The sequence below is a fragment of a genome, unplaced genomic scaffold (genome assembly GCF_019419815.1).
Source record: "Pyrus x bretschneideri cultivar Hongxiangsu unplaced genomic scaffold, Pyrus_bretschneideri_v1 Contig25, whole genome shotgun sequence".
Taxonomy (NCBI): domain Eukaryota; kingdom Viridiplantae; phylum Streptophyta; class Magnoliopsida; order Rosales; family Rosaceae; genus Pyrus; species Pyrus x bretschneideri.
Window position 1 is genome coordinate 4,133,937 of NW_025999557.1, and position 22,588 is coordinate 4,156,524.

The 22,588-nt window shown below is 37.3% G+C and overlaps 5 protein-coding genes across 6 annotated transcripts; 2 read left to right on the top strand and 3 right to left on the bottom strand.

The window, feature by feature from the left end:
* The first annotated feature begins 227 nt into the window (after nt 1-227).
* On the top strand, nt 228-3,494 carry LOC103946476 (RAN GTPase-activating protein 1). The gene is made up of 2 exons (XM_009357185.3): nt 228-522; nt 1,644-3,494. The coding sequence occupies exon 2, from the start codon at nt 1,656-1,658 to the stop codon at nt 3,279-3,281; it is 1,626 nt and encodes a 541-aa protein (XP_009355460.2). The 5' UTR covers nt 228-522; nt 1,644-1,655; the 3' UTR covers nt 3,282-3,494.
* LOC103946482 (chloroplast stem-loop binding protein of 41 kDa a, chloroplastic) lies at nt 3,462-5,620 on the bottom strand. The gene is made up of 6 exons (XM_009357192.3): nt 5,178-5,620; nt 4,726-4,847; nt 4,454-4,556; nt 4,241-4,379; nt 3,873-4,150; nt 3,462-3,774 (listed from the first exon to the last, which is right to left on the bottom strand). Exons 1-6 carry the CDS (start codon nt 5,559-5,561, stop codon nt 3,592-3,594), a joined length of 1,209 nt encoding a protein of 402 aa, XP_009355467.2. The 5' UTR covers nt 5,562-5,620; the 3' UTR covers nt 3,462-3,591.
* A 1,689-nt stretch (nt 5,621-7,309) lies between these two features.
* LOC103957268 lies at nt 7,310-9,189 on the top strand. Its single transcript, XM_009369410.2, has 4 exons — nt 7,310-7,652; nt 7,753-7,881; nt 8,248-8,487; nt 8,575-9,189. Exons 1-4 carry the CDS (start codon nt 7,443-7,445, stop codon nt 9,058-9,060), a joined length of 1,065 nt encoding a protein of 354 aa, XP_009367685.2. The 5' UTR covers nt 7,310-7,442; the 3' UTR covers nt 9,061-9,189.
* A 95-nt stretch (nt 9,190-9,284) lies between these two features.
* On the bottom strand, nt 9,285-11,502 carry LOC103957247. Of its 2 annotated transcripts, none has more exons than XM_009369382.3 (5): nt 11,267-11,502; nt 10,222-10,635; nt 10,047-10,124; nt 9,903-9,974; nt 9,285-9,694 (listed from the first exon to the last, which is right to left on the bottom strand). In XM_009369382.3, the coding sequence occupies exons 1-5, from the start codon at nt 11,324-11,326 to the stop codon at nt 9,500-9,502; spliced, it is 819 nt and encodes a 272-aa protein (XP_009367657.2). In that variant the 5' UTR covers nt 11,327-11,502; the 3' UTR covers nt 9,285-9,499. The 2 variants fall into 2 exon arrangements, with proteins under 2 accessions (XP_009367657.2, XP_009367656.2); XM_009369381.3 differs by having other exon boundaries at nt 10,222-10,641; nt 11,267-11,490.
* A 5,393-nt stretch (nt 11,503-16,895) lies between these two features.
* On the bottom strand, nt 16,896-18,428 carry LOC103946486. Its single transcript, XM_009357196.3, has 2 exons — nt 18,048-18,428; nt 16,896-17,459 (listed from the first exon to the last, which is right to left on the bottom strand). The coding sequence occupies exons 1-2, from the start codon at nt 18,328-18,330 to the stop codon at nt 17,101-17,103; spliced, it is 642 nt and encodes a 213-aa protein (XP_009355471.2). The 5' UTR covers nt 18,331-18,428; the 3' UTR covers nt 16,896-17,100.
* Between the last annotated feature and the right edge of the window lie 4,160 nt (nt 18,429-22,588).

Sequence of the window (22,588 nt, forward strand, 5' to 3'; positions counted from 1 at the left end):
TAAATCAGTACATAGAAAAATCTCACTATCACAAAGGTGTCCTTCAATTTCAAGTGCACACAATCAAGTTTAAGGCCCAACTCAAATTTCTCCAGAGACCTAAATCCAATGTCAAAGCCCAACCCAACCATCAAAAATCCCGACACAGGTAAATCTCGTAAATAACTCCAAAACTGAGGGCGTTCGTTTAATTCGGGGGGAGAAAAAGAGCAACGCGACGACGTAAATCGCACGCTTTCGCTCCCAATTATTTGAAGTTGGAAAAAAAGATTTGGGGATTTCATGATTTCCCTCCAATTCAAATTCTTTCGATTTTTCTAATTCCGCCGACGCATCTTTTTCATATGATTACTCTCTGAGAGCCACACACCAAAACCCCATACAGATTCGATTCGTTTCCGAGAAAATTTTCACTTTCCCGGAAAATATAAAATCTTATCCAAACACGAAGCTTTCTCTCCCTTTCGAACTTCAATTTCTAGGGTTTGTATTCTCTCCTCTCTGCTTCCCGAGAAACAGCAGGTACTGTTTTTCTTCACCCAATTATCAAATTTCTTGTTTAATTTTTATGGAGGATAAGAAATGAAGATCTTATACCATTTTTAGTGTTTGGATTGGCGGTTATGAGATGCTGAATTTTCTTGGAAGCCAAACAGGAAATTTTGTGTTTTTTCTTTCACCAGTCCTCACGTTAACTTTTGGTTTCCTCTGGATCGCTGAATTGTCTTTACATGAATTCTTTGTTAGGTCATTTGTTTTTGGAATTAGATATTGAAGTTTTGTGATTTAAAATCTTCAAGAATTCAACTTGGGTACCTTTTCGTATCGGTCCAATTTTGTTCATATGAATAAAGAGTCTATCCTTTGTTTCTTTGATGAATTATTCGAATTATGGATCGGAAGCTACTTTTTGTCATGAACGCAAAAGATTTGATATTTTATGGGTTTTTCTTACAAGTTCGATGTTAAAGGACTCATCTGTATGCTGATGGAGGAGGGTGTCATATATTCCTGAAAATTATCTATTAAGCTGCTTTTGCCTTACCTTCTATTAGGGTGAATGAGGGGCGTGTGCAATAGTTTTCTTTTGAACGAAATTCAAGTTTTGAAAAAGCATCATTTACTCGCATTTGCTTGTTTTCTTAGAAGCATTTTAGTGGTCATTTGAAGTGGATACTTGTTGATATTGCATTTACCTGGATTATCAATATGTGCGGTGTACAGAATTTGAGGTTCAGCAATTTGTTTGCCGATTTGAAGTTGTAGTTATTTAGTTTTCATATAACGCATTGGAAAACAAAAATCATGATAATGCGTATCGCTAGTTTGAATCACTTGATTTTCTATGAAGGTAATCATGTGAATTTCAGGTTCAGCAATTTGTTTACCCTTTTGGAGGTTTAGTTATTTAGTCTTCATTTGAAAACAAAAATTATGAAAGTGAACACTCCTAGTTTGAAGTACTGTTTAAATTACTTGATTTTCTGTGAACGAAATCATGTGACGTAGAATAATTGGTTACTGCTGCTACTTTTTGTTATTTAGATCACCTTGTGTCTCTTTTATTGGTTCCCTTCCTTACTGTAACATGTATGTTTGCTTTGATCATCTTAATTTACTATCACTTTCATGCATGGTTCCAGGTCACTTTTGACATGGATTCTGCAACACAAACTTTCCACCAACGCACGGTGTCTATCAAATTATGGCCCCCGACTCAGAGCACCAGGATACTGCTTGTTGAACGAATGACCAAGAATCTCATAACTCCGTCCATTTTCTCTAGAAAGTATGGCCTGCTTAGTAAAGAAGAAGCTGAGGAGGATGCCAAGCAAATAGAAAATATAGCCTTTGCAGCTGGAGACCAACATTTTGAGAAGGAACCATATGGTGATGGAAGTTCGGCAGTTCAAATTTATGCCAAAGAATCAAGTAGGCTTATGCTGGAAGTCCTAAAAAGGGGGCCCAAAGTAAAGGAAGATGGAGAGGTGATGCAGTATGAGAAAGCTACTGCTAGTCGTGAAAGTTTCTTTGATATTTCTGGTGGTCGCCGGTCCTTTATTGATGCTGAGGAGGCTTTGGAACTGTTAAAACCATTGAAGGAACATGAAAAATCTTACACCAAGATATGTTTTAGCAATAGAAGCTTTGGTATGGATGCAGCCCGTGTTGCTGAGCCAATCTTACTGTCTATCAAAGATCAACTGAAAGAAGTAGACCTGTCAGATTTTATTGCAGGAAGGTCAGAAGAAGAAGCTCTTAAAGTCATGAACATATTCTCTTCAGCCCTAGAAGGATGTGTCTTGAGGTATCTTAACCTTTCAGACAATGCCATGGGCGAAAAGGGTGTCAATGCATTTGGGTCACTTCTGAGATCACAAAACAATTTGGAGGAGCTTTATCTGATGAATGACGGCATATCAGAAGAAGCTGCAAGAGCTGTTTCTAAGTTTATCCCATCCACTGAGAAGCTTAGGGTCCTTCATTTTCACAACAACATGACAGGAGATGAGGGGGCAATTGCTATCTCTGAAATGGTGAGGCGTTCACCTCTCCTGGAGGATTTCCGTTGTTCTTCCACAAGGGTGGGTTCTGAAGGGGGCATAGCTTTAGCTGAAGCACTTGGGACTTGTACCCATTTGAAGAAGCTTGATTTGCGTGACAACATGTTTGGAGTAGAATCCGGGATTGCTCTGAGTAAATCCCTATCTGCTTTTGGAGATCTTACTGAAGTCTACCTGAGTTATCTGAACTTAGAAGATGAAGGAGCAGAAGCACTTGCCAGTTCTCTCAAAGAGACTGCACCTTCGCTTGAAGTTCTGGAAATGGCTGGAAATGACATTACAGCTGGATCAGCTGCTGCTCTAGCAACCTGTATAGCAGCAAAACAATTCCTAACCAAGTTAAACTTGGCTGAGAACGACCTGAAAGATGAAGGTACAATTTTGATTAGCCAAGCAATTTCAGAGGGTCATGGTCAGTTAACTGAGGTTGATTTGAGCACAAATTCGATTAGAAGGGTTGGAGCAAGGGTTTTGGCGCAGGCTGTTGTGAACAAACCCGGGTTCAAGTTGCTGAACATTAATAGCAATTTCATATCCGACGAGGGGATTGATGAGGTAAAGGAAATTTTCAAGAATTCGCCAGATGTGCTGGGACCTTTGGATGAGAATGATCCCGAAGGTGAAGACCTTGACGAGGAGTCTGATGATGAAGGGGCTGATGACAAGGATGATTTGGAATCAAAGCTTAAGGGCCTTGATATTAAGCAAGGGGAATAAAATTATTGACTCATGCAGTTCGCTGTTTTTTTTTTAATTTGATTCGAAACTTGTTCGGATATCAAATTTTCAGATAAGTTAGACTGTTTCTGTATGAGCTAATTTCAGCGGGTTTTAGCCAAAGTTTTACAGTTCTGTTGTTGTACACTAGGCTCGGTATTTGGACGTTTGAGATTCAAGTAAGATTCAATGTTAAAGATTTCAGCATTTCAATTTTGTTTACTTAGATGATGACATCTAGTAAGTTGCTTCCTGATGGAAAAATAAGTACACAGATGCGAAAATTGAAAAGCACATTATTCCTGATTGATCACACTGCTACTGGAACTTTAAGCGACTCGAGTATCTTGTCATCTAACTCAAATTTGATGGCTTTCTTGTCTCTCCCAATCTTCAAGTACTCTTCAAATCGCTCCTTCAAGTCCTCAGCGAGGTTTGTGGTGGACTTCCATCCCAAAATCTCCTTGGCAGCTCTTGGTTCAGCATAGAAGTGCTGCAAGATATGCGAAAAATTGACAATGTCAAGTACAGAGTGACTGCGCGATGCGTTGTAACTCATAAGTGCCCTCTTGGATCAATAAAATTTCTTACCATGTTACGGAATGGGAAGGCTTTCTTTGCATCAACTCCAGCAGCTTTTGGATCATAATGGACTATGTTAGCAGGGCGTCCAGCAGCTTGAGCACAAAGTTTTGCCAATCCGTCGAGAGTCACAGCACGCTCACTTACAATGTTGAAGATGTTACCAGATGCAGCATCCGGGTTCTCAACGGCTAGAGTGAGCATGGAGGACAAGTCTCGAACGTGGGAGATGTTAGTAAGTTGCATTCCGGAACCAGGGATTGGAACTGGTCTGTCCCTCACAATTCCTGGACGGAGGGTTATCAGAAAACAGCATTGTAGTTTTGTGATGCATGAATGAAACATCAGAGAAGTGCTTATTCGTGTTATCTACTTACGGTCGAAGAACCACTCCTCACAATCTTTGTTGTTGCCGGAGCCTAACATGTACTGGGGACGGAAAATTGCCCAGCTACCAAATATCTCTGCAATGTACTTCTCTACTGCAACATGACTAGCATCTGCTTTAACAGCATCCTGCAAAAAGTGAAGATTTGAAGACACAAGGGATTAGGATATGCAACGAGGGATTTGAAGACACGAAAACATACGCCTTCAACATGAGGAGGCTCCTCAGTTGGTTTATAAATTCCAGCACTGCTGATGAACAGGAATTGCTTCGCACCGGAGCTCTTCGCCCAATCTGCCACAGGCCTATAAGTATCCAAATTAAATTAGTATGATCTGTTTAGTTCCCGACTAGCTTCATTTTAAGTTCCGCACAGGGCGCTCAAAATCTCGGTCTGACCCTGACAGCGTATGAACATACAGAAAAAGGCTGCACAAGTTGAAAAATGGGTATTCAAGCATTGAAGAAACAGACCTCACAGTGTCCAAATCTTTGCCATTGTTATCCAACACAACATCAAATGCCGCTCCTTCGAAAATCGTCCCAATTGCCGCAGGTTCTCCCCACACTGTCTTCCCTCCAGCACTTACAATTTCCTAAAGAGAAACAAAGAAGTACATTCAGATCACACAACAAATCCAACGTTATAAACAAATAAGGACACGTTTTGGATTGCTTCTGAAATAGCTAAAACAGCTTTCTGACAATCAAAAGCGCTTCTAATTGTCTTTGGAATGCTACTTCAAGAAGCACTGCCAGATGCTTCTTCAAGAAGCACTTCCAAATTTCCAATGAATATTTCAGTGTGTTTGTAATGAAATCACTTCTAAGGTCAGTGCCTAATTACTAGAGAAGCAATTCGAACGAGTCCTGAGATTAATCCCACATCGAAAATCGAGAAAGAAAAACAATGTGGAGATATTAACTGAGAATCTGGTAAATGGGGGCTTCTTCATCTTGTCCGAGCTTTCTTCACCAACTGTCAAGACTGTGACATCGTAGCCGGAACCCAGAAGCTCTTTGGCAAAGTAGAATCCGATGACCGCATGGCCACCGCTGTTGGTGTTGACTATCAAGACCTTTTTCTTCTCCTCCGCACTGGCCTGGATGCTGAAGGAACAATGGTTGGAGCGCCTGGAAGTTGCAGGGTGAGTGAGGAAAGAGTGAGAAGCTGAGAGGGAGGGGAGAGTGGAGAAGTGGGAGGAGGAGGAGAAAGAGAGGCGGGGGAGAGGGGAGAGAGACGGCGGAGAGAGGTTGGAGGGTGTGGAGGAGAAGAGCACAGAGGAGAAGGATGAAGCAAGAGTGGCCATTGATGACTACCAGTCTAGTTGCTGATTGTATGAGAACCAGCAATTTTTAGTATAAGATAAAAGAAAAGATAAACGAAAAACGAAAAGGTGCTCTTTTTATTTTGCTTTGTTTTTTTTTTTTTTATAATTCCTTGAGCTCATTAAAATTTGAGAAATGCTAAGAATTTTTTTTCACAAGTGTGACTTTTCATGAAATTTCTGTTACCTTATAATTTAATATTAATTTTCGTGTTAACATTATAAAATATTATGAAAAAAATATAAGATGGCAGAAAATCTATGAAATGTCCTACTTTTGAGTCTATTTCTTTTCAAATTTTAGTTTTGGATACACATGGAGCTAAAAAAATAGAAAAAATAAAGGAAAATAAAAGTGAGAATAATGATTGCTAATTATAATTAACTTCCAAAAATGTTAGTCAATAGTGTAATATTAGGAGTGGTCGCAATTGAAGGTAAAATTAAAAAAAATTGGTTAAGGTAGTTTGAATACGTGAATCAAAGACTTACAGATGCTCCAGTTTGACAATGCATTTATGAGACAGAGGCTTAAGGTAAAGGGGTAGAGGAAGATCTAGGAACACTTGGAAAGAGACTCTAAGAAAAGACACAACGTACTTGTAGCTAACGAAAGACTTAGTGCAAAATCGAGCACAGTAACATTTTAAAAATTTAAATAATTTAGTACTTATGTTTCCATAAACACAAGAAAATCAAGAATCGAAAAAATTACAATAACCATTCCATGAAAGTAAAGCAAGAGAAATGCGAGCCCACGAAGTAACTCAAATAATAATACGTATTGCACAATGAGTTTCAGATTTAGAGAAGATATTAATGATTGCTGAATTGACAAAAGATATTTAAAGAGATAAAGCTGACAAATGATCTCAACAAATCATCTACAACTCACGATTATCTATAAATTCACTCAAGTTATATTCCGCGTTTGTGCAATGAGTTCCAAACTTTAAGGTATAGTATTACTAGTGTTATATCGACAAACGACATTTAATGAGATGCTACATTTGAATTGTGTTAAGCTAATGATCTTAAAACACAATGATTGGATTTAAAATAGATCGATCAATTACGATTCCATGATCATTTATGAATTTACTCATATTAATTATAACATGTTTGGACTATAACTGTAACAATTACAATCTCACGAGTAATTATAAATTTAAAATGAATCCACATAATATTAATGTTATTATTCATCAGGGGATGGTTCGGTAGTGGGTGACAAATTTCAGGCCAATATTCCACACGTGCCGCCTTGGTTCGATTCTTGATATTGAATTTCACGATGGTGGTCAGGAAGAGGCTGAAATGCATTTGTTAATCTTTCCTATCCTTGAAAGAGTGAACTGTCGTGGCAAAATCACCAGCTAATCTCCTTTTCTTTTTTTAACATTCGATATTATTTACTCTAAAGGGACAGAGAAGTGAATTAAGTCTCGTAATAGACTAGTAATAATGTGGTTCAAATTAGTTTTTGGTGAGAATCGAACTTAAGAGCTCTCACTTATAAGTGAGCTAATTTTTTTTTTAAAGAAAAAATATAAATAACGGTCGCTGATGTTACTGTCACACACAATAATTCTTCTCCACACCCCACACCTCAAAAAAGGCAACCAACTTTGTTAGTGAAGAGATAGGAAAGAAGGGGAAAGCTGTGGTTCAAATCCACTTTGAGTTGAAGGATCTTGAGATCAATAATAATTTGATTGATTAACTATTTTTGTAACGTTGCCATTCGGCTCCTCTATATATATCAAACTAAATAAACCAATTAAATATCCCACATTATCTCAAGCTCCAACAAAACCCAAAAAACTAGCCGTTGCTCTCATCTCCTCTCTTCTCTCCCAAAAAATGGCAGCTTCAGTGGACACGCCATCCCCTGCCCACCTCAGCAAGCAGTCACTCGTGGCTTCTTCTTCACCGGTTTTCAGCCCCTCCTCCGACAAGCGCTTCTGGAGCTCTCTCCGCAGCCGGATCGATGCGCTTCTCGACGATCGAAACTCCAAAATCCCAATTGCTCAGAACCCACCAAATGCCGAACCGTCTCTGCCAATTCAAACAGTGAGTTCTTGGTTTTACTGTAATTTTTTTTTTATTGTTCAATTGGGGTTTCTGCTGTGGTTGTGGATTTGAAGGTTTTTACTTTTTTTTTTTTTTGTAGGAAAATAATGGCGGAGAAACAAAACCTGCGAGAGCGAGGAAGGAGGACTCGTTGCTTCTGATGAGAGGGTTCGATTCCATAGCTTACACTTTGTCTCAGCTCTCCAACACTCTGGATAATGCTCTTCAGGTAAAGTTCGATCCCGTCTGCAGCTAAAGATTTGAACTTTTTACAAATTTTGTCACAGTAAAATATATGTATATCAGATCTGAATTGAAAGAGCTTAAATTGGCGATTTTTCTAGGGTACGAACATGTATTAAGTGCGGACGCTTAGAAATGACCCATGTGGTGTATGAGACCGATCAGACGGTGTTGTACAGCGCTCAATGTGCCACAATGATGGTATTTTTTGGTGTTGGTATAGTGGAAGAACCCTAAATAGTAATGTTTGAAATTTGAAATTTGCTTTTTGATTGCCTGAACTGTAGAAATTAGTCACAACCGAGGTGGGATTTCAGCTTATGGGACTACTTTGTTTGCTGTGTATATATAGGGAGCCAACGATCTAGCTAAGCCACCCACGTTGACAGAGATATTCCATAGCCATCTGAGCAACTCGGAGGCGAAGAGTAAAGAGAAGGAATCGGAAGAACAGCAGAGTGCAGAAGATTCCCATGTAGGATTGAAGAGGAAATTCGACGATAGTCATTGCTCAGAGGAACAAGGAGATGAATCCAAGAAAGATAATGAGCACGAAGGCCCAAAAGACGGGAAGCTGAAGAAAGCAAAAAATGTAGGTTTCTCTCTTTTGTTCAGTGTCAAATCCTTGATGGTTCTGAGTTGATTGCTATATCCTAATTATGTGCTTATCTTTCCACAGCTTGCAATTTCAATGGCAACAAAAGCAGCTTCGTTTGCCCGGGAACTCAAGTCGATAAGATCGGATTTATGCTTTATGCAAGAACGCTGTGCTCTGCTGGAGGAGGAGAATCGGAGGCTCCGAGACGGGATGGATAAAGGGTTGAGGCCTGAGGAAGATGATCTGGTGAGGCTTCAGTTGGAGGCACTGCTATATGAGAAGTCAAGACTAGCAAATGAAAATTCAAACCTGGTTAGGGAAAATCAATGCCTCCACCAGCTTGTGGAGTATCACCAGCTTACCTCCCAAGATCTCTCTGCTTCATATGAACAAGTTGTACAAGGGTTGTGCCTAGACTTCTCGTCTCCTCCACGACCGACAGCAGACGAGGCAATTGGTGAAGATGGTGATGCTGCTGCTGATAATGAAGTTTCTCAGACACCAAGAAGTAATCTTTTTGGCTTCTCTGCCTCGCTTGATGATGAGTGTTCTCGTGGGGATCATTAGGGAATGGTTTCGAAGATTGTTTTGTTCAGGTTCGAAATTAACTATTGCAGATGTAAAATTTGATGCCATTGACTTTTATTCTGTGATTTTACTTCACCAGAAACATAAGTATCAATGAAAATTATTGCTCTACTTTGTTTTTCCGAACTTCGTTTCCCATGTAAGTTTCAAAAAAGAAATTCCGATACCAGTTCTCAACAAGGAAACATATCAAAATCAGAGAATAGATGAACTTAAATTCTTCATTAAAGACCACAAAAGTTGCGATTCAACATTCAAGCAAGGAACCATACATCATTCGGGCAACCAAGTACTAAATATTAACAACCAACCGAACTTAAGCTTTCAATGTTAAAGCTACTGCCTACGGGTTTCCAAACTAACCGGTTTCACACTTCACAAAATACTTGCTAAGCCAATCCAGCCACTGTTTAAACCATTAAGACTGCTTCTTTCTCTTGTTCTTAGATGCAAACTTGCGATCTTGAGCAGAATCCTGAGGAGAAAGTGCATCACGTGCTGCTTGAGATGAGAAATTCATAAATGTTTCGGTAGCTTTCGATAAAGTTGAAACCAAAATCACGTCCTTCATTTTCTCCATCACTTCAGAAAATGCATTAGTCCCTTTCTCAAACTACAACCAAACAAAGTAAACATGATAATTGCACATTGCTCCGCATATTTAACGGAAACAAGGACTAGAGTTCAAAGTACTCCAAAAAAATCCAAGATTACATGCAAAAGCAGCAAAACTATCATCTTCTTTTGGTTTTTTTTTCCTCCTTTTAATCCTCCGAATACTGTTATAAACTACGGTCTCAAGGTAGCAAAAATAGTCTTACCCCTTCAAGTTTCGCATGAGCAACTTCCAACTTCGAAGTAAGCTCATGGTTCTCATTTGTCAAGGCTTCAATCTGCACACGAGGGCGAAATGTCATATTTCTAGACAATAAGATAGATAGTTCATGAAGACAAACGGAAATAACCTTCTTCTGGGAGTCGATGTACAAGCTTTTGTATCTCTTCTCTGGGCTTTCAGAAAATCCAGGGCTTCTCTTATTTTCCTATTTCACAAAAAAAACATTCTAAATAAGGAACATAAATTAATTATAAATACATATCAGTAAGTAACAAAATCTTATTCCACGGCGAGGTGATTACCTTTGAGTTCATTTTTTCCAAGAGTTGTAGAAGATAGTCCATTTTTTCTTCCATGCTTTTCTCGCCCAAGGTCTGTCCTTCCTCCAAGTTTGTCCCATTCACAGGGGGTTCCTCCAAAAGAGGCTGCTCATCTTCCGTCTCACTCTCACTAACAGTTTCGTACACAGGCTCTATGTCCCCATTTTCAACAGGCGTAACACTGTTACGAATGCGCAGAGAACGCCTAACAACGGCATTGTACTGCTTGACTCTCTTTCTTGAATGAGATGGTTTGGCAGATTTTTCTTGCATCCTAAGGTTTGAGTTAGTTTTCGGGCTAGCGTTTTCGGGGTGCTGTTCCACTCTCTCAGGAGCAGGATTTGGTCCCTCAGATTGCGGTTCCTCTGTTTCAGATGATGCATTTGTTGCCTTAGGCTTTAACTTCAATACCAGGATCACGTATTAGGAAATTAAACCATAATTAAGCAATTAAACTAGAATTTTTGCAGAGAAAACATCAACACTCGGAACAAATTAAAACAAGAACTTCCACTAAAATTTCACTAAAATCAACAAAATAATACTTTCAGCACTAAAAGGCAATAAACCAACACATCTCTGACCTTAATCACAAACCCTAAACAAAAAATCAATTAAAAATCAAACCTTGACCCCTAACAGGCAACATAATTATAAAACAAACAGAAAATCAACCACAGGACACAAACTGCTAGCTCGCTCGGATGTGTTTTTAAAATGAATGAAAACGCTTTAAGATCTAAAAGCATTTTAAATACTTTTTGGAAGAAGCTATTAGTTTCAAAAATATTTTCATCAAAAACGTTTTCAGTCATTTTAAAAGTACGTCCGAGCTCTGCATCTCCCAAAAAGGAACAAGAAGAGACAGTTAACCCATTAACCAAGAAATCAAAAATTAAAAAAAAAACACATAGAATATTCAACGTGAAATTAATATCTAGCATGTGGGTTTTGCAAAAGTAAAAAATAAAAAAGCAAAAAGCTTCAATCTTTACTGTAAAAAAATGATAGGAGAGAGAAATTTCACCGTGTGAGGCTGAGCCTGCGCCATTTCTTCTTTCCTTGAAGCAGCTCCTCTCTTCCCCATCTCCCTCTTTCTTCTCTTTCACTCTTCAGAGCTCTGCTACTTCTTCTGACCATTTACTGAGAGAGCATGTGAGATTTTAACTTGTCCTTGGAAACGTAAAAGGACCAGATGGTAATTTTTGACAGTAATTTTCGAGAACTCTCGATCTCAGCCGTTCAACTTTGACGCCTTGTTTAAATTGTTCAATCCTGGCCCTCTAATTTGTCAGCGTAATATTTACCGGCCCTTTGCAGATATTTTGACCTTTCTCCGTCGGTTCACTTTGAAAGAAAATTGTGCCCTTGAAGTGGGCCGGGCCGGATCGTTTCCTCTTCTTCTGGGTAAATAAATTGGGCCCATCAGTAATACTAGCGGCCTACTTACGAAGCAGCACTTTGCTTTGGTTTGGCCCATCAATTTTGTCAGCACCCCCACAAGTAAAATTTCTCCATATGAACAAAAAAAAAAAAAAGAAGAAATCTCGTCCTCGTGTTCATCACATACTCTCAACTCAAGGGTCCAATTCCTCATAAACCAATTGTGTGCTTGGCTTGTGATTTCAGTTGTACACAGTATTTGAAATTTTTTCAATACGGCGATATTCCGTGAAAATATAAAAAAAAATTAGAGAGAGATACGGAAGGGATGAAGTTTCATATTGAAGAAACTCTTGAGTTTTGATTAAAATTAACATATTTTATCGGTATTTCTGACATATCGATTAAATATCGAAAACAACTCTTATATTTTATCTAAATCAGTGTTTGATGTTCTCTAAATTTTCTTTTTAAATTTTCATAATTTCCATTGAAAGCAACCCATACCAATTTCAATTTGTGATTAATACCAGCCTTCACATAAATGGATTAATTATTAGACCTAACTAAAACTGGAAAATTTACTTGTTTGACTGTGGCTCATTGTTGTTCAACATTGCAGAGCAGTATTTAAACTTTTAAAACTGTGGTTTACTCAGCAATCGACACAGAAAACCATCAATGAAAAAGAGTATAACGAAAAAAATAAAATAAAACAACATTAATGAGATATTACAACATTCCCGAAATCTCTCATTCCCTCCCTGTGGTGCAGGTTGTTGGTGATCGAACCATTAATATTGGTTACCATTGGGAAAAATTTTATTTGTGTTGGAGTTAATTCAAAACTAAAAAATGCCTAAACTGAAAACGTGTCTGTCAAATAAGTTGGAACATATACATTAAAATAGTTGGATTGAGCATGTCATGGGAGGATATGTGCCAATGCATATGGATAGTATAAGTGGTGAATGAAACCTCCAAGTTCATATTTCTTTTCCTCAATATATATATTGATTTTCAATTGAATTGTGAAAGTTTTCAATAATATCAAAGGAGTAGCATACGGTGGAATTAGCAACTGATATAGCCTATTAGTATAGTATGGTAATGCCTTCAGCATAGTGTGGTGATTGATATATGACTTACGACAGACGCTTGTTCAATGGCTCTTGGGAGAGGAGAATGATAGTAAGTAATAAGAATTTTGCTTTGGCAGTGAACTTTGTTTTGTATTTATCTTTTTTACGGTTTTTGAGATAAATTTATGAGAGAATAAATGATTCGACTATTTTGCCCGTTCATTTTTTATAAGCATGGGTATTCCAGGGTTTTAAAACATTAAACAGAGTTATTTCATGTTCTTGCTTTATAAATGGATACAAGATATTACTATTTTTGCAAATATAATATACTAATTATTTTGTTGGTTATTATGCAGCATAAATCTGCATTATCTGATATACTAAAAACACGGAGAATAAGGACATGCCTTCCATGACACAATTTGCTTACTCACCTAAACCTACCTATTAGATAAAGTTAATGGTAAAGTTGTCAAAGGTAAAAATTATAATTTTTTGTTAATTATAATTACCAAAAAAATAAAATTATGACTCTTTTTGTCAATAAAAATGGTGACTTACAAGTCAACAACTTTTATTGACAAAAAAAAAGTTATAATTTTATTTTAGCTTTTTGTAAATATAATTAAATAAAAATTAAATTATAATTTTTACCTCTAACAATTCCACCACTAAAACTATCTAAAAGGCAAGTTTGGGTGAATAAGAACATATTGTTGTGGAAGGAATGTTCTAATCCCCGTGATTATAGAGATTTATAGTGCATAATAACCAACAAAATAATTAATATGTTATATTTGAAAATAATAATATATTTTATGTGCATATAACTGCCTCTCCTTAAATCTATAAAACAACTGAAATGACCATGCTTATAAAAAAAAAACAGTAAAAGAAAACAATTAAATATCAAATGGTCAAAACGGTAAAATAAGTTTTTCAACTGGCCCAAGTATGAACGGCTACATAGTCCAATCATTTCTTGCACTTCCTTAAATTTATCTTAAACTGTAAAAAAAATAAATACAAAAGCAATAACACAAACCACAATTTATAGTTCACTAACAGAAAAAAAAAATCTTGATACTTACTATTTCTCGTCCCAAGAGCCATAACACTAGCCCCTGTCGTAAGTGATGTATACGTGATCACTCAAATTATATGAGAATGTAATGTTGCATCCCATAACAAGGTTGCCCACCATGCCTGAGGTATTACCATACCGATAGGCTAGATTAGCCGCTAGCTCCACCATTTGCAACTGCTATGATATAATTAAAAATTATCATAATCTAATTGAAAATCAATATATATTTATAAAAAAAAATTTAGAAAAAGAAATAAAAACTTGGAGTTTTAGTTAGCACTAATGCTAACCATTGGCACAGGTCCTTCCACGACACTCTTATACTAGACATTATAATATATCAACTTGATAGAACTTGTTGTAAGTAAGACTAGTCACTTTTCTAGTCTAGGCATCACGTAGCTTTAAATCAATACCAACACAAATAAAATTTCCCCAGTGGTAAGCAATATTAATGCTTTTGTGATCATGGCATGAAGAACCTGCACAGAGAGATTTGTGGGTGAAGAACCTTTGTGCTCCTAATTAGGGAGATAAAAAGCATAGAAAAGAGCTTATATGCAAAACTGTTGAGAGAATACAAACATAAAAACCCACAAAGTGCAATCGAGTTCGGAAAGAATGATGGGGTTTGGGGTTTTTAGAGAGAGAGGGAGAGTGGTTAAACTTAAATGGAGTGAAAGAGAGTGGGAGACTGAGGAATAGGTTTTATAGAGCTGCGTGACCGTACGGAAAGGGCTTATAGCTAGAGCTAGCTAAGCTCGTGGAGTTTGCACGTTGGTGAGTGGTGGTGATGGTGGTGGTTTTGGGAGGGAAATATTTGGTTTCAAGCCGAGTCTAAAGGAGTTGATCCAAGCTAAGCCGTTCAAATTTTAATACACACACCAACCAATCAAACTTCAATATACAAACTAACCGATCAAACTTCAATACATGCACCAACTAAACTTCAATATACACACTAATCAACCAAACTTCAATACAACAATAACCAACCAAACTTCAACATACACCAACCAAATTTCAATACACTCACCAACCAACCAACTTCAATACACACCAACCAAACTTCAATATTCACCAATCAAAACTACCTAAACAATCACCTAGGAACAATAAATTTTCATTTGAGAAATCGCAACACCAAGCTAACAAAGCTTCAGCTTCTTTTTTCTTCTAACTTGGACCTCTTGCATTTTGTCCTAAATATCTTCAAAATAAATGGAGGGAGAAGGAAGGATATGAAAATAATATGGGGAATAAATTGATTTTGTGTAAATGAATGAACAAATGAATGAGTATTTATAGAGTTTGGGATAATTTTTTTTTTAAAGAGAATTTGTTTAGAAAAAAATAATTATTTTGTTGTTTTGACCGCATGATTTAAATTTAAGTCGCAAGATCTTTTTTTTTTTATTTTTATTTTTTTTATTTAACACCTTTGGATTTGACAAAAACAAGTGTTTGATCTGGACCGTTGATAACCAACAGCCCTAAAAATCGAAGGGGTATGCTATCCACACACCCCATTTTACTTCTCACACATCTCTTGATCATTTATGTCAGTTGATCTTCTTCAATTCATTCGATCCGACGGCTGAAAATAAAAAAGATATGTGAAAAGTAAAATGAGATGTGTGGATATCACACCCCAAATTGAAAGGCCTTCATTTTTTCAGGCTTACCGTTGGACAGCTGAGGTTCCTGCCACGTTGGGCTCAACTGTCGGCCATTCACTTTTATTTTCAGCCACTTTATTTTTTTAAGAAAAAGTGAGGCCCTGTCAAGATTTGGCTCAGCAAAATTTGAACCCGGATTTTGATTTGGGTCTAAACCAAAACTTTTTAGGTTTGGGCCTTTGCTTTGGGTGTCATGTTTTTGAGTTTACACCCTTCGGCTCCAATTTAAGGTTGGTATAATGAATAGTACACAAACTTGAATTTTGTTTTTTTAACAAATGATATTATCTACACTAAAGGGGTAGAAAAATGGGCACTATGAATATCCTCCCTAAGCATGACACCACCATCTCTACAAAGAGATGAAGGAGGCTAAAATGCCAAATGCCTAGTACAGAACCGGAGAAACTTTTTTCAACGACATAGTTTTAGTGTTATCACCCGTCAAATAGATGTTAGTCTTATCATCAGTCAAATAGATGTTAGTGTTATCACCCGTCAAATAAATGTTTGTAAAGTGATAGAAAGGTCACCACCCGTTCAAGTGATAGTTTGGAAAATTTGAAGTGCTGGTGACATGCAATAAATAGTCAACTGAAGGAAGAGCTATTAGCTCTGCCTTCACTTTTCACAGTGACCTTTTGAAATTTAATTTCCTCTTTCAATTCTCAAAACGACCTAGCTGGCCGCCGATTTATCTCCACAGTTCTTTGGCCGGGCCGATTGACGAAAGAACAGAGGTGTCACAAATCAATTGGTGCGGAACGCAAATGTTGGATCCTGAGTTTATAGAGAGGTTAAGTAAAAGGTGATATTATTACGGATGCGGTTGTTTATCCGTGCATTCAGAAAACTTCGCTGGAATAAGTAAACGAACCCAGCTTGAAAGTGTGAGAAGACTTGAGTACCCAAAGGCTCCCGAAATCTTAGAGACGGCCACGTGAAGTGGTAAGTTGAGAGTATGTTAGGGCATGAAGTAGAATTTGGTGTTCTTGATGAAGGTACTAGTATGATTAAGTCAATCTGATGTGTGGACATTGTCCGGATGAATTCCAGTCTCTGTCTACTTTTGAAGAAGGGGACTGCGCGCAAACTGCCCGCAAACGCCTTGGCACTTGATGTTCCTACCAGCCATATTATGAAACAATCTCAGTGCGATTAATAGTAGAGACCGTTGTATACTAGATTTTCTCCAAAACATAACCCATTTTCTTTCTAGATCCATATCTGGTAATTTTCAAGTCCGTAGAATTTTGTAAAATTTGGTATTTATTTCGAAAGTCCAATGATCCTTTACTCTAATGATGGTGGTTAAGTATATAAGATATGCTTGAGATACGCCTAAAGATTACAAAACCAACCTAGTGCACGGAGGTATGCTGTTGCAACGAATTCTCATGCGAGGTGTCATGGACTAATGTCTTGAGAGAAAATAACATTTTGCCACATAAAACAAGATATAGACCAGGTTGAAATGAATAAAGAAAAGCACTAACAACATCTAAATCTTAAGTTCTGCTAAAACAAGTCAGTCTTGCCAAATTTCACACTCACACACACATATTTTATATATGTATATATATTTACACACCTATATAACATCCTTGCACTGATCCTCCTGCTGCTGTCAAAACTCCCAAACCATAGCGCCCATTCTGTTTGGGGGCAGGTACTTCTGCCACAGTTCATCTAAGGACATGTTGAACAATGTCTGTGGCGAGATCTCTCCAAGAAGAATGTGTCTGCGGAAATCTTTGATACCATCGTTGCTCAGGCGACTTAAAACCACCGAATAGTTTCTACTCACTGGTTTCGACAAATCAAAGAAACCCCACCGTTCAAATAGCACAGCCTCCACTTGAGCAGCAACTTTAGAAGGGTCAAATGCATTGACATAATCAACTAAACTTTCATCAACTTCCTCAGATACCTTGGACAATTGGACCGAAATGAAATTCTTTACAAAAGCCCGCGCTGAGTTTTCATCTGTTGTGACAGTTTTAGAATCAATAGAAACAGAATGTTTTCGATTGCATAATGATTTTCGTTTAAGAAGGATTCAAAACTGAGACATAAGTTGCATACTAAACCTTGAAAAACCAAACAAGAAGTCCTAGTAAGAATTCACGGTACAACAATCGGTAATATTAGCACGTGAATTGTGAATAAGTCTGGGCAAAATATACACGGATACCTTGGGTATCCGCTCATTTAAAATTGATGGTTACAGTTATGGTTATGGATAACCGTTTAAACAAATATAAGGTTATGGGTATATAACTGTTTACTTAATATATGCTGGAATCCAATTAGGGGTGGGTACGATGCAATTTGCTGCAGTTTTACCCTCAAACGAAATCAGAAATTATCAACAGTTCGGTTCGGCTTAAATTTATTACTAAAACCGAGTTAACATCGATTTCAGTTCGATTCATGTCAGTTTACCGTTCCCAATGCTAAACCATTTGATTGTCAAATCAAAATGGTATTCAAAGTTTATATGTTTAGCAACAGTATTAGTGTAAAAAAATTAATAAATAAAAAATAAAGAGAGATTGGGTCCGAATCAAACACCTGGGGGGAGAAGCACTGGCGTATATCCTCCAGGAGCTACTTCTTCTATAGGAGAATCCGGAAAAGGTACGAACACCGGTGCTGGCATCCTCGCACCGTCACAAACCGGTAAAGTGCACAGAGTCGCAGGAAGAGGTACCTCCGACGAAAACCCGATGTTCGACCCTCGTATGTATGGTTTCGCGTCTGCCCTTAACTTTGACCCTGAAGCTGACACCGACGCCGACGCCGACGCCAGATTCTCATTCTCTCTCTCTGAGATTGCAGATCGATCACGCTCCATAAGGAATTTTAGGGATTTGATAATCGGAATCGATTCCGTTTATTGGTGGCGGAGGTTCCGGTTCCTTTTATTTATAGCGTTGGGCTTCACCGTCCAGTTCGGTTGGGCTTGGCTTCTTTTTTACATTTTTTCGTATTAAAAAAAGAGGAAATTGTAGTTATAGTCTCTTAATTTTAACTTAATTGAAGCAATGATTCTTCAACTAAAAATCTATTATTATTAGTCATTCAACTCATCAAAACGTGCAGATATGATCCCTCAACTAAAAATCCATTACCATTGATCCCTCAACTTTAATTCAACAGGAGAAATGATCTATTAACTTTAACCCAATTGAAGCAATAGTCATTCCAACCTAACTCGTTGTGACAAAATTTTTGACATAGTTGAGGAAAATGACCATGATTACACACTTTGATAAGTTGAGGGACCCTAATTATATAAATGATTATTCCAACATAACTTATTTTGACAAAATTTTGATGAAATTGATGAAAATGATTATAGCTTCACATTTTGATAAGTTGAGGGACCAATGGTAATGAATTTTTAGTTGAGAGACTATTGCTCCTATTTGATTAAAGTTGAGGGACCATTGTTACAATTTACTCTTTAAAAAATTCACATGACATCTCCACGATTTTTCGAATTATTTTTAACTTTACAATTGTATTTTCGAGAGTAAATTTTTGTTCAGAAACAAGTTATGCACACCCGTTTACTCATCCGACAAGAATTCTTTTTATTTTAGGTTTAAATTAAAGAATAATAATTTAAAATGCATAAATAAACAGAATATAGATGAACTTAAATTCTTCGAGGTCTGAATTTACGATTCGACATTTCGTGAGCTACCAAAATACTTACTAAGCCAATCCAGCTACATATGGTTGCAATCGGACAAAATATTGAGGTGCATTCATAACTCATCTTCATTCGTCGTAGAAGTTAACATATTGACAGGATGGTGCCTGATCTCTGTGCAGTACCCACCCTACAATTACAAAGTAAATTAAATATAGGTAACAACTTTTGTTATTACAAAAGAAAAAATTAACAATTGTATTATATTTTTTTGGTAGAGATAATTAACAAATTTTAAATTATGATTTTTATCTTTAACAAATCCACTACAAAAACGATCTGAATGGCAGTCTTGGGCGAGTAGAAACATTATGACTTCCCCAATACAATGGTCCGTCAGAAATTGCAAGTCTATGCTGCATATTAACCAACAAAATAATTAGTATGTTATATTTGCAAAAAAATAGTAATATCTTCCATCTAATTAGCATGTTATATTTACAAAAACAGTAATATCTGTTTTTTTTTTTTTTTAACATCTATAAATACAAAGGTAATACCACAAAAACCGCCGGTAGTAGTGAGTGGCAATTTTTTCATACCGAACTCAGTCTCTGCTTGTACATTATTGTGCTGTTGTATTTGTTATGTTATTGGTTCATGGTATGTTTTTAACTTTCTTTTTGTTTTTTTACCTATAATTATGCGGGTACAGGGGAGTGCTGTGCATGCTATGAAAGCACTGTCAAATCATGCTTTGGCAGCACAAAGTTTGATTGAGGATGATTCTCTTCAGTTGCTCTTTCAGATGGTTGCGAATGGCTCTTTGACAGTCTTCTCTCGATATAAGTTGGGCCTGGCTCTGCTGCACAGCATTAAGCTTCATATGCTTGTTATGCAGGTGGATACATTACATGTATTGCCTTCCCTCTTGGTCAATGACAACAGGAGCACAGCAAAATATATTCGTAAACATCATCTGGTATAGTAATATATTATATGCGTGCACTGCATTGTCGATGGTTAAATCCTAAATATACCAAGTACGACTGCTCAACTAACCATGCATACAGCACATAGACCCTCTAATGTTGGATAAGCATATAGTTTTACTATTTATCAGCAACATAAACTAGCCAATGACGACTACACAAGCTATGCTGAATGTTTCAGTATGTATTATTTTCAAATCATGGCGTGATCCATGCTTTTCTTGTTATCGTTTTAAAATTATTCTCGCATTATGATTTTTATGTTCCCTCTGTGCAGATCAAAGCTCTTTTAATGGCTGTCAAAGATTTCAAACCTAATTGCGGTGATTCCACATATACCATGGGAATTGTGGATTGCTGGTTGAATGTGTGGAATTGTCGTATAGACCTGGTAATTGGTTCATCAGTCTTCCTTCTTTGGTTGAACTAAACATCTCTTCCTTGTGCTGTGTTGTTTTAATATGATTTTATGCAGCCTAAATATGCCCTTGTTCTGATATGATACATTTTTGGCCGGTAGACGCTGGTGGTGTCATGCTTAGGGAGGATATTCATAGTGCCAAACAAAGAAAAGCTCTTTCATATATGTTTCTGAAAGGTAACAAACGTTACTTTCTCGTTTGTAGCATTCGATTTCATTAGGATATGTTCTACTTCCTATTTCATTACTTTCCATTCATTAGGAGATGTGCTTGGCTGGTGTAAGAAGTGATCTGTTTGGCTTCTCTGCCTCGCTTAATGATGGAGATCATTGGTAGAATGTTTTGCAGATTGTTCTATTCGGGTTTGAAATTAAGCATTTCACTTGTAAATTTTGATGCCATTGACTTTTATTCAGTGATTCCACTGATTTACCAGAAACATAATGTCGTGCCTTGGCTGATTATCTTCACCAACATACAAATCCAGTTGAATAGTTTAAAATACGAGAAATAAAGACACCGAGAAATTTACAAAGTTCGGCAAAAACCTGCCTACGTCCTCGGAGAGATATTGCTCTTCACTCTGAGAAAAACAGTACAAGTTACACATGAGTTAAATCGACATAACCCAATCCTATATCCCTTGTACACCCACTCACAGAATTTTCCCAAGAGCCTCACTCTACCCCAAGAGTTCTTTCACAAGAGATCTTTCACTCTAGCTCTCTTGATTTCTCTCACCCGTGCCCATGGTAGAGCCAAATGCTCTCACCATCTCTTTGGATGCTTTTCCCTCTCATCCAAACCTTCTCCCTCGGCAAGCATTTAAATAAAAATCAGCCCCTTTTCTTCTCCTCCTTTCTTCCACCCGAAAGCCAAATAATTATGGCTTTGAAAAAACCACAAAACAAGGAACAAATCAAGCCACAAAATAAGGAACAAATCAAGCCACAAAACAAGGAAACATAATCCTCATCATGATGTTCCCTCATCAATATTGTTTTGTTTCCTAGCCTAATTTGGCCACTATCCAACAATAATTACATCATCTCTACGGAAATTGTATTATTGCTTTACTTTATTTTTCCGAAATTTTCTGACACAAGTTTCAAAAAGAAATTCTGATACCAGTCCTCAAGAAATTCAACGTTCCAAACTAAGAGGTTTCATGTTTTTACAAAACACTTGCTAAGCCAATCCAGCTACTGATTAAAACATTGACTGCTTCATCGGAACCCAACCTCATTCATGTTTTGGTAATAATAATTAACAAATTTTAAGTTATTATTTTACCTCTAGCAGTTCCACCACAATAAGGATCTAAAAGGCAGGCTTGGTTGAGTAAGGACATTGTATCGCGGGAGGCATCTGCTAATTTCTCATGGTAAGAGTCCGTCAGATCCTGCAGGTTTATGCTCCATATTAACCAACAAAATAATTAGTATATAATGTTTGCAGAAATAATAATATCTTTTATCTAGTTTATATGTTATATTTGCAAAAATAGTAATATCTTATATAAATACAAAAGAAATACCACAAAACAAAAGTTCATAGTTTACTAAGACCACCTACAATGGTGGGTTAAATGCTAAATTCCCCCCTCCCCCAAACCATCTCCAACCCATGCTAAAACATTGGGCTAGATACCAAATGTTAAAGCTGGGCCAAATACCCCCCAAAATTCCACCACACCCCCCCCCCCCCGGGCGCGCGCGACTAGACTCGCTGGCCATTGGGCCAGTCTTGGCCCGTTCACGCTCCAACGCGCCCCACGCAGAGCGCCTGCAATTCGTTCTCGATAGGGGTGGGCCCCGCTGTCAGCGGTTTGTTGGCCACCCAATGCAATCCAACGGCTACATTTTCAATCCGATGGTTGGTTTTCATTGTTGGTTGATCCAACGGTCCAAATTAAAATTTGATTTTTTTAAATATGTTATTTTAAAATACATTGAATCCAACGGCTAAAATCGAATATAATCAAATCTAACAGTAAAAAAAAAAAAAGACACCCACAAATTCTATAAATACCTATGCTTT

What these genes read in the sequence shown, in the direction of transcription:
- LOC103946476 (XM_009357185.3), top strand. Translation starts at nt 1,656, where the DNA reads ATGGATTCTGCAACACAAACTTTCCACCAACGCACGGTGTCTATCAAA.
- LOC103946482 (XM_009357192.3), bottom strand. Translation starts at nt 5,561, where the DNA reads ATGGCCACTCTTGCTTCATCCTTCTCCTCTGTGCTCTTCTCCTCCACA. An exon ending in AGCCTCCTCATGTTGAAGGC is followed by an intron (nt 4,380 to 4,453) that starts GTATGTTTTCGT and finishes CACTTTTTGCAG; the next exon opens with GATGCTGTTAAAGCAGATGC. An exon ending in TGAGGAGTGGTTCTTCGACC is followed by an intron (nt 4,151 to 4,240) that starts GTAAGTAGATAA and finishes CCCTCCGTCCAG; the next exon opens with GAATTGTGAGGGACAGACCA.
- LOC103957268 (XM_009369410.2), top strand. Translation starts at nt 7,443, where the DNA reads ATGGCAGCTTCAGTGGACACGCCATCCCCTGCCCACCTCAGCAAGCAG. An exon ending in CTCTGGATAATGCTCTTCAG is followed by an intron (nt 7,882 to 8,247) that starts GTAAAGTTCGAT and finishes GTGTATATATAG; the next exon opens with GGAGCCAACGATCTAGCTAA. An exon ending in AGCTGAAGAAAGCAAAAAAT is followed by an intron (nt 8,488 to 8,574) that starts GTAGGTTTCTCT and finishes ATCTTTCCACAG; the next exon opens with CTTGCAATTTCAATGGCAAC.
- LOC103957247 (XM_009369381.3), bottom strand. Translation starts at nt 11,326, where the DNA reads ATGGGGAAGAGAGGAGCTGCTTCAAGGAAAGAAGAAATGGCGCAGGCT. An exon ending in TGGAAAAAATGAACTCAAAG is followed by an intron (nt 10,125 to 10,221) that starts GTAATCACCTCG and finishes TTTGTGAAATAG; the next exon opens with GAAAATAAGAGAAGCCCTGG. An exon ending in CTCATGCGAAACTTGAAGGG is followed by an intron (nt 9,695 to 9,902) that starts GTAAGACTATTT and finishes GTTTGGTTGTAG; the next exon opens with TTTGAGAAAGGGACTAATGC.
- LOC103946486 (XM_009357196.3), bottom strand. Translation starts at nt 18,330, where the DNA reads ATGGAGCGTGATCGATCTGCAATCTCAGAGAGAGAGAATGAGAATCTG. An exon ending in GCCAGTGCTTCTCCCCCCAG is followed by an intron (nt 17,460 to 18,047) that starts GTGTTTGATTCG and finishes CTGTCACAACAG; the next exon opens with ATGAAAACTCAGCGCGGGCT.